This window comes from Montipora capricornis, chromosome 9 (genome assembly GCF_036669925.1).
Source record: "Montipora capricornis isolate CH-2021 chromosome 9, ASM3666992v2, whole genome shotgun sequence".
NCBI lineage: Eukaryota > Metazoa > Cnidaria > Anthozoa > Scleractinia > Acroporidae > Montipora > Montipora capricornis.
Window position 1 is genome coordinate 31,624,773 of NC_090891.1, and position 10,000 is coordinate 31,634,772.

Below are 10,000 nucleotides of genomic sequence, written 5' to 3' on the forward strand. Positions count from 1 at the left end.
CCTTGCCATTGATGCTTTTAACGAGCACATTGGTAAGTTTTGTAGGTGTTTACTCCATTGCTTAAAACTTTAGTGCTGCCTTAACAGCAACAATATATGATAATGTAGCTTAACAAAATATAATTTTGGGCAATTATAAGTTTGTTTCACACTTATTCCATTTTCTTCTCATCATTTATTGGATTAGACATGGGCAATGAAGAGACAGCATTGCATTTAGTTAAGGTAGAGTGATGAAATACTGACTATTATGCATTCATTTTTTGTCAAAACACTGTTTTACAGGCAACTGCATCGAAATCTCATAATTCTGCGGAATCTCACCTTCAAGCACCGAGCACCAAACAGCGCTTTGGATGCCATCAATCAAATTTCCAAACAAAACAAGGACGATCAACCCCACCTCTGGAAAGTGTATTGGAGTTTTTGTTTACTTTACAGCTCGAATATTATTATGAATTATGTTTTTAGAAATTCTTCAGTAAAAAGATTCGTACAGATTCCATTGCTTTCCATCGGCATCGAGTTTGAATGTACAAATGTACCATGGGAACCAAAGATGCTGATTGGTGGGTTATATCTTGCATCGATTGATTTCATTATCAGTAGTTGGCATCAGAACTTTGATAGGTGGAAGTGAAAACGCAGTTTGGCTGTTAGCACTTGAAGTTGAATTTCCCAGAATTATGAAAATCGCAGTAACTTAAAATAAGTACCTGTGTGAGAACTGCTTGGATAATAGGAATTTCCGCTGACACTTAACTGGTATGGTAAATTATCTGCAAGGGTCAGTGGATTGGTTCCAGGAAACCAGGTTTTCATACTGGCACAAGCTGGTACACTTGCACAGTCCACCCATGCAAAAACAGCTGTTGCAAGGACAACAACTGTGAGTTGCCGTAGCATTTTAAGATCTGGAAATTATAAACAAAGCAAAGACGTTATTTACAAACAATGTGAAGCTGGCTTTGCTGGGTGTCGGTACAAGGTTAGGGAAGAGTTTTGTACCTTTTCACGACTTGAGGTGGAACACTTAAAATACTACGTAAGTATCTATGTAAAGGAATCCAGGTGTCCTTCGGATTCCAGATTCCTGTAATAGTGGATCCCGGATCCCGAGTCGTGGATTCCGGATTCCAACTCGTTCCACTGAAATGGATCCTGGATTCTATCGAAATCTATAGAAGCTGGATTTCATACGATGGAAACCGGGTTCCACGCTCTGGATTCTGAATTCCAAAGCCTCACATTGGTTGGATTCCCAGTGGTCTTCCTTTTGTGGGTTTTGATAACTTCTTCAGCTAAAATGGGCAGACAATTAATAGTAACTTACATTTCTTTCCCAGATTTTTTTAGTGCCAAAAGAATGTCAGCAGGATACAATTCACTATTCATGTAAACTCTCACAACATGTCCTCAATACTCTCCTCGCGAGAAATAGGTGACGATACTGCACTAGTGTTACTCGACAACTATCAAATGCGTTTTTCATTTGATCCCCACCCTGGAATACTAACCCATCTGTGTATATTCCGAATATATGGCCGAGCCGGTACTAAGTTCAAGTAAGCATGAGTGCTAAGTCACGCAAGGATCTAACGTGACACCCCCTTGACGACTAACCGCAGGTGTCCACTCTCGGCCTTATTGCATTCTCACTGATTCGTCTTTACGTAGTGTGGCAAGTGTCCCGGTTCCACGGTCATAGTATGCTTTCTATCGTTGTTGACGTAAAAACAGCTTCTGACGGACCTGAAGGTCTAGGAGGCTCTTGAAAGTTGGAGATCTTGTTCACAGCTTTCTACCCATAAGTAATTCTGCTGGGGATACCTTCATGCCACTGATGGGAGTTTCGCGAAACTCCAGCAAAGCAAGGAACGCGTCCTGATCGGATTCGTCAGATTTCTTTAGCAACCGTTTCATCGTTTGCAGATTTCTTTTCACCAACCCATTTGACTTCGGGAAGTACGAGTGCGGACTTGAGGTCACCACTTCAATCTCCGAGTCAATGGCAAAGCTTTTAATTTTCAGGCTGTTAAATGGCATGCTTTCTACAATTACGCTCTCTGGGATGCCATGGCGGGCGAACATGTATATTATTTAAATAAAGCTATGATCTTCGCGGTTATGAGAGCAATTTTTGCAATTGCGTAGAGAAGCCTGAAAAATTCAGGACTTCAACGGGGTTTGAATCCCGTTATGCTCTCATGACTGCGAAGATCATAGCTTCATTTGATTTCATATCCGCAGTTCATATATGATTCATTTCATATACCATTTCATCATATATATTATTGCCATTATCACTGCTTCACTAGTTTTGTTAGAGAGGTGAGCCACTTCGAGATATTTGAAAAAATTGTCAACCACGAAAAGGTAATCTCTCCCTTTATAATAGAAAATGTCCGCTGCGACTTTGCTCCAGGGTCTCGGAGCAGGAACTTGCCGGGGAATCAAGGGCTCTCTCTGGTTGCTTCACTGATATTGCTGACAGGCCTGACTGCATTGGGATACTAAGTCATCAATTGCAGCATTGATACTAGGCCAAACACTGCCGTGATAAATGATATTTTGATCAAATTTACCAGACCAGGCAATAATGCGGGAAGGTGATATTTTGATCAAATTTACTTAACTGAGCAAAAATAATGGGGAACTAACGCTTTGATCACCTTTGCTTTCCTGAGCAAAATATTCAAAAGTGGTTCTTTGATCACGTTTATCAGTCTGGCAAAGGTGGTAATGTCTGCATTTGCTTCAAGCTTGCTACCCCTGTAAATCCTTTGAAAAAACAAAAATATCATTGCCTTTTACTCGAATGAGCAAATATGGTAAATTAGCTCTAAATTTGCAACAAGGGCAAAACCGTTTTTTCGTCCAGTGTGCAGTCGATTGTGATATTTATACACAAGGATCGCTAAATATAAAGTCACTAGATCAAAGCACTTTATAATTTTGAGGGATTAAACAAGGGACTAGAGTGCTCATCGAATCTCGAAAAAGTAATTATTGATTCGGATTCCTTTTTTCTGCAATTGGCTCAAGAGGCCCTGCCTGTAGCGCAGCCCTCGGTATAAAATGGGTGTGGCAATTTTTTTTTTCATGCATCCACAAATTGTAACGTTTGTTGCCATTGGCTACTTTCTGATTTTCGTAAATTCACGCAGTTAACTGACCGTTTCCATGGTAATGGTCTGTACTGTAAAATCCAGACCAAAACCAACCAATCAGACTGCTCCATTAGGCCTGAGAATTGGTTGCATCTTCATTTATTTACCGGCGACTTAAACATATACAAATTCCTTATTTTACTGCAATTGCGAGGATGCTCCAGTTCGACCCTTTCATTCCAGCGGTAGAACAGGAAAATTGTCATACGAGAACCTAGTTTAATGGCAGAGCTTTCACGAGTCTCCTTTCGCTCAGTAGAAGAGCATCTTCGGGTGGTAGAGTATCTAAGGTCGTTCGACTCCTGGAAAAGACCATTCGGATTTTTCCCGAGTATCTATCCTCGAGTCATTATCACAAAAATACAAATATTCAGAACTGGTAGATTCTTCAACCGAATTTTGCCGGTCACCTTGATTCATACCATAGTGCGTACTTTAGCAGACGACGTCCGCATAATTTGGTGCGCCTTCGATCAGTGTATAATCTTCACCCATGGGGATTGTCAAGCAAACCCGAAAGCTGAATGATAGTCAGCGGCTTATAACGTGATATATTTAAGCAATAGAGGACGTTTTCCGTGTTTCCATAGCCTCGTCTAAACACGAGGGGGAGTTGGGAGAATTCTCGACAGTTATGCAAACCCGAGACGCAGTCTCGAATTCTCCCAACTCCTCCGAGTGTTTAGATGAGACTATGGAAACAAGGAAAAAAGTCCTCTATTGCTTTTATAAAATATTTCTCAAGGACAATTCGACAAATGAAGGAAAATGGTTGTTTTTTTACTTTTAGATTAAAACAGATTTTCTTGATACGCGCTCATATTTCCTACCAGCCAATGAAAACACGCGTCTGCAACACATAACCATTTAAAGTTCGTGTGATGTCACAGCCGTGTTTCCATACTCTCATCTAAAGACTCTAAACACAGCTGTTGATCAATGAGAGACAGAAAAAACTACAGTATTCATTTAAAAAAAAACGATTACTTTGAAGATTTAAAACTGGAAGTAGTTTCTGCCTCACGATGAAAACTTTATTTAGATCAGAGCGTTTCTGATATGTAAGTATTTTACATGCATGTAAGCTTTTTGCTAAGGCCACCGCTTTTTAATTTTGTTTCCACATTGTCATTCAATATCTCTCCTTTTATAGGACTCCACAGGCTTTTAGTTTCAAGGGGCTATGATAAGTTATTTTAGGGTGTTTTGAGAAAATCCTTATTTAATCACGAGTTTAGATCTAAAAAATGATAATCAGTGTGGAATTCCTTTACTGATAAAATTATCGTTACATCACAAACAACATGATTATGAGCGAAAACGAACGTTATCCCGGTGATTTGCCATAAACTTGAACAACATCGGACGACTTCTTTCAATCTTGTCCATTTGTATCCATCCATTCTTCTCTTTAATTTCCTTTTTGCAGTATTTCTTTTCTGTTGCTCAAAAGGTTTAAAGGTTAGTCAGGAACCCATGACCCGGAGCCTACAACTCTACTGTGTTCGTGTAACGGCGTTTTCACAGACCGATTTATTTTTAGATTGAATTTCCCGCGAATAAGACTTGCACAGGAGCCCGATGACCAATTACAAGAAATTAAGCTGACGTCATAGGGTCACCGAACCGGAACTGCCTTTGTTTTGTGACCTAATCTGAGGGAAGGGCTAGTCTAAAAATAAAGATACTTTTGAAAACGCCGTTTCACAGACGCTGTATGGAAGTTGCACGCTCCAGATGGGCTTTTGGGTGAGTGCAATGTTTCATTTTATACATTTTGGGTGTCTTGAAATTACTTCATTTTGCGGGACATAGCCCCTTTAAAGGTTCGATTATAGCTAGTTAACTGAAATAAAGGCTTTCTATCAAATGGTTTGAGCCCAAGAATCATATAACAAAACTTGATGCTCGAAGTATGATCGTCCAAGTGAGTGTAGTCCTGAGATAGACTGATCGATGTTGGTGACATTGGTGCCTTATGTCACAACAGCCGGTTTTTCTTAGAAATACTCTCTCCCGGACGATCTTTCTTCATCATGTTTCAAGGCTTTCTATTTGATTCTAAACAAGAGTTGGCTTGTTCACTTGAGCTTTCTGCGAGTTAAACGCTAGAAATCCATTACTCAGCGGACAAGAAACCAAGTGGCATGTCTTGCGCCGCTCTCGATGCCAGGACTAACGTATGATCCATTCAGGATGAATCACAAACTCCCGTCCGTTTGGACCATTCAGACAAACGTGCTTAGACAATCTTGGTAACCTTTCCTGTACTTGGCCTTGACGCCGCGCGATCTGGGTCATAGGAACAACAATGCGTTTCGGGGCTCGCCAGTCGGGAGCAATATCGAATTCTGTTCGCAGTTGTGCCTTAGGGCTCAGTAGGGATCCATCGGTCTTCACTCTCGGATGCTGCGTTTCCCAATTCACCTTTTTGCTCTTGCTGGACTGAGCTTTTGTGACCTCTGAATCCTTTGTCGACACACTGGCAATCGCGGTTGGCCTTGATGGGTCACATGCGTTTTTTGGATGGGAAGAATGGTTTTCTAAGGGATGGTCATTGGCCATGGAACGAAATAACTTCATGACTGCCTTTTTCTCTGAAATTTAAAGTAAGACAAATATTTGTTTTAAGTTATCCTTCTTTGATCCGCATGCTTACGTGTGTTTTTAAGAACTCCAAACTGGCTTTTATTACTGTATCATCAAATTCAACCTATATAGATGGCCCTCTCTTTCTCTCTCCTTTCGTCCCTTGTCGTCGATGGAAGAGAAGAGAGCGAAACCTTATCATCATTCTCTCGGATTTATTAAAAGGCTTATTTTACTTTCGCCGAAAACCGGCCGAGGTGCTAACTGCTCATGTGCGTGCGTAGAATTAATCGGGGACCTCTTCTCTTAAGTTGACGGTGACCTTTCCAAGTATTCACTACTTGCACAATTCCATAATACACCTCTTTTTTACCCCCCCCCCCCCCCTCCCTCCCCCAAATTTTTGCATAATCATCGTTTGCAATTTCTTCTGGGACATGAAAACAATGCCTATGCAAATTTTTGGGGGTAAAAGAGGTGTATTATGGGATTTGTGCAAGTAGTGAATAGATTGCTTTCACGTGACGTCACAGTGGTCGAGCTCCATTTAATATCATGCAAACGTTTCCTTTTGTTTCGGTGGAAAAACAAGGTTACTGATCACGTGAGTGAAAACAGGCTCTATACGATTCTTCAAATGTTCATCACTACGCTCTGTTGATTTTGCGTAAGATGATTGCTTTAATTAAATTGATCTTGACAAGATGTGTAGCAAATTTTTTCCCTTTTGTCTAAGCAGAAAAATGTTCGCCACTAACCATCGGCTTGGGCCTCGTTCAGCCAAATACGAATACGGGGCACCATCTTAGGTTTAAAACTCTCCTTCAAAACCTGCAATAAAAATGCATGTCATGGAAAATTCAATTAACTTCTTGCTGCTGAAAGTCAATGACAAATCGGTTGACACATCAGCTTTTCCTGACAGGTTTGGGTGTCAGTCAATTACCATATCAATTTGCCTGCCAACCTATCTTGTGTAACATAAAATTCATATACTGGAACTGAGGATATGAAACGATTTGGAACGAGGGGGGAGGGGGGGGGGCTTATTACCAGCCTGAAAGTTGAAAAAATCCAGCCTTGAACAAAACACAGAAACCCAGGACAGCCGGTGCGATGGCGATGCACACTGCTCTGAAACTGAACTATCAAAATCTGCGGGTTGATCGATTGATCAATTGCACGTTCAGGATGAGGTTATTCACCCTTGAGCCTGAGTGTCAGCTAAATTACAAGGGGATCCTAGATCACATTCAATACAGAACATAATAACAGACAAGTACACATACACACAAATAAGACACTAGAGAGGTTAAGCATGACGTTTATGTCAAACAGCAAACGTCGGGTGTGAAATTAGGGTTTTGCCAAAAAAGTAAGAACCCGGCTTGATATTAGCTCATTTCTGTCCTGTTAGGTCCAGATATCAAGCAAGTTCTCAAAAGAAAGAGACAAGTTAAAATGAGATAATTTTCACGCTTTTATGAAAAGCAGGAGCCCACCGTTGGCCGTAAACGTCATGCTTAACCTCTCGATTACTGGAATGAAAACTTGCACGTCTGTGGTTACTATTGGACCAAAGATGTAGCGTTCAGCAGGCTGTTCGAAGAGATGTTTTCGTGCTCTAAGTAAGAAAAACAATATGTGATCTGCTAATCGCCCTTTCTCGCAGTCGGAGACTGAATTACTAAGGGCGCAGCTCAACGAGGTCGGGCCGAAGGAGCTGTGCTGCCGGCTAGGCGCTCGGCCCCTGAACACGACCCATGTATGACCTCGGAGCACAGCACCACAGCCTGATGGAATAGGCCGGGAGTCGATTTTGAGGAGGGAGGAAAACCGGAGTACCCGGAGAAAAACCCTCAGAGTCAGATTGAGATCGACTGAAACTCAGCCCACATACGACCCGAGGCCAGAGTTGAACCTGGGTCATAGAGGTGGGAGGCACGGTTGATGACCACTAAACCACCCTGACTCCCTGACTCCCTGACTCCCCAAGAATGCGGAAAAATCTCTCCCGAGCTCTCCTCAAACACAAAAACGCTCGCTACGCAGGCTATAATTAAGCCAGGTTTCCAACACGCTGAATGATCATGACGTCCTAGGTCTTTTGGTGAGTTATAGATCAATAAATTAGATGTTGGCCAAAGATGTGGCAACGTGTAGCAGTCGAGCTGCTGCTCGGTTATTAGTCTCCTAATATATGCTATAGTTAAACTTACACCAAGGATTTACAAAAAAATCGTTTGTGCTTTGCTCTTCTCGACGCTGTTTTCGACCGCTGAACGGCACTGAACAGCGTTTATACTTTTGAACTGGCCAAAATGAAAACGCTTTGAAACACGCTTTTGTAATACATAACTGACCCATTAGACTCAAACGTTTGAAGGTAGTGACTATGACTGCTGACTGCTGCCATCTCCTTTCAAGTGTCAGCACTGGATCTACTAGGTAAATTACTGATGCATCGTACCTTGTTGGTAGCTTGTCTTTCTTCTTCTTTTGCCCAAAGATTTTTGAGTGCATTTATTTTTTCTGACGAAACAACAACAAAAAAGGTAAAAAGGTAAACTAACAGGAAGGCTTGCATTAACAAAATATATTCCTCTCAACAGAAACTGAGGGATGACTGGTATGGTATTTTGGGATTGTTTGTTTCATTTTTCAAAGTATATTCAACAGAGTCCACACACGTTAGTCGCCAATTTCAGATCATTTCAATGGAGCAAGCAAGGTGACATGCGCATGGGTGCGCTAGAGTATTTCTCCCGCTGCCTACTCGCGCGCTGAAAAAAGAGATAAATCCAAGTCTAACACGCAGGCTCGCGTCAAAATGAGTGAACGTTTCATGTTAAAGAGAGACATAAGAGATTTATTGAATATTGTACGAGGTATTTTCCGAGTGGCCAGTGAGAAAAAACAGACCCTCGGCACCAACAATCTTACGCCTAATCTACCAGCCAATAGCGATTAACTTACCATCGTAGCTGTATTTACCAGACTGTAGCCAGTCGTTAGCTCGACGAGCCTTGTTTGGGGTGAACAAACGAGGCAATATCTATAAAGTAAAATTAAAATGAAGTCAGTTAATAGACGTTTTCAACAGTCATGTAAATTGTCAAGATATTACTTGATGATTTCTGCGAATTACGTTGGTCAGTCTTCCTAACTTTCTTTTTCAAAATAGTAAAGTAAACTTTATCGTTAATTTACCTCTTGTTCTGGTACTTTTTGTTTGTAGCCTGTAGGTTTGCTGTGAAAAGCCATCAGAACTTGAGTCTACTGAAGGTAAAATTAAAGACCGCATTTTGAACCTTTGATGCCATCTGTAACGCCGTCACGGTAACTCACAACGTTTATTCAATAGCAGACTTCCAGACGAATTATGCGTCTCTCATGTTCAGTCCGTCTAGTGTTAAGACGGGAATATCTATGTAAGACGCATAATCCGTCTGGCACAAACTTGGGCAAACATTTTTTCTGCGTCTGTTAAATTCGTCTGGTCATAAAGATGGTTACAAGACGCATAATGCGTAGTGCGAGCCGTCGTCGAATACGCAACTAAACTGGATAGTTCGTCATACACGCCTTATTTTGCAATTCGGAAAATAAGCGGATGGAATGCAGGCGAAAATAAACGTTATATAAAGTCTGGCAAAGTGGGTGATTTATTTATTTATTTAGCTTCGCCTAACTGGAATACAATATATATATATATATATATAAGTAAAAAGTAGAGAAAATAATACAAGCAGAAAAAAATAATAATAATAAAATAAAATAATTTTAGGCGGGGAGACCACTACAGCATAGCCAATTACAGTGGATCCCTCGAAATTGGAAATTGGAAACTTAATTGAAAAACTAAATACTGATACATGTCCGTTGCTATATGGTTTTCCTTGACAGCTCTGTAATATCTTAGCCTGTCGCTATCTACAGTGTTTATTTGTTAATTACTTGCGTTAAGGTAGTGTTCCGTTTCATGCTAATTAGTATTTCTTGTTGTCTGTTAGATAGTTTACGTTTCTCATATTTTGCCAGCTAGCACTTTCGCTCGTATGTGTAGTCATGTCGTTTTCATTGACCTTGCTAAGGCATTCGAAATCATTGATCACGAGATATGTCATTCTTGGGTTTTGACCAGGCAGCTATCAGGTGGTTCCTGTCGCACCTAAGTGGCCGAACCCAAAGATGTGATGTCAACGTCAAGCTATCAACTGCTCGCGATCTCAGGTGCAGCG

At 41.0% G+C, this 10,000-nt stretch overlaps 2 protein-coding genes across 6 annotated transcripts in view; both read right to left on the minus strand.

Moving 5' to 3' along the window:
- The window catches only part of LOC138015829 (uncharacterized), an 11,415-nt gene extending 9,861 nt beyond the window's left edge, over positions 1-1,554 (minus strand). For 2 of the 4 annotated variants that reach the window (XM_068862948.1, XM_068862946.1), the window contains exons 1-2: positions 1,334-1,554; positions 717-914 (exon numbers count right to left, since the gene is read on the minus strand). In XM_068862948.1, the coding sequence (XP_068719049.1) occupies positions 717-906 (190 nt within the window). In that variant the 5' untranslated portion in view covers positions 907-914; positions 1,334-1,554. Of the gene's footprint in view, positions 1-716; positions 915-1,008 lie in introns of all 4 variants that reach the window. The other 2 variants (XM_068862949.1, XM_068862947.1) reach the window with 2 other exon arrangements.
- A 2,627-nt stretch (positions 1,555-4,181) lies between these two features.
- The window catches only part of LOC138015308 (uncharacterized), a 7,614-nt gene continuing 1,795 nt past the window's right edge, over positions 4,182-10,000 (minus strand). Inside the window, exons 2-6 of one of the 2 annotated variants that reach the window (XM_068862293.1) lie at positions 8,970-9,038; positions 8,736-8,814; positions 8,230-8,291; positions 6,518-6,590; positions 4,182-5,767 (exon numbers count right to left, since the gene is read on the minus strand). In XM_068862293.1, the coding sequence (XP_068718394.1) occupies positions 5,346-5,767; positions 6,518-6,590; positions 8,230-8,291; positions 8,736-8,814; positions 8,970-9,023 (690 nt within the window). In that variant the 5' untranslated portion in view covers positions 9,024-9,038 and the 3' untranslated portion in view covers positions 4,182-5,345. The remainder of the gene's footprint in view (positions 5,768-6,517; positions 6,591-8,229; positions 8,292-8,735; positions 8,815-8,969; positions 9,039-10,000) is intronic. The other variant, XM_068862294.1, reaches the window with a different exon arrangement.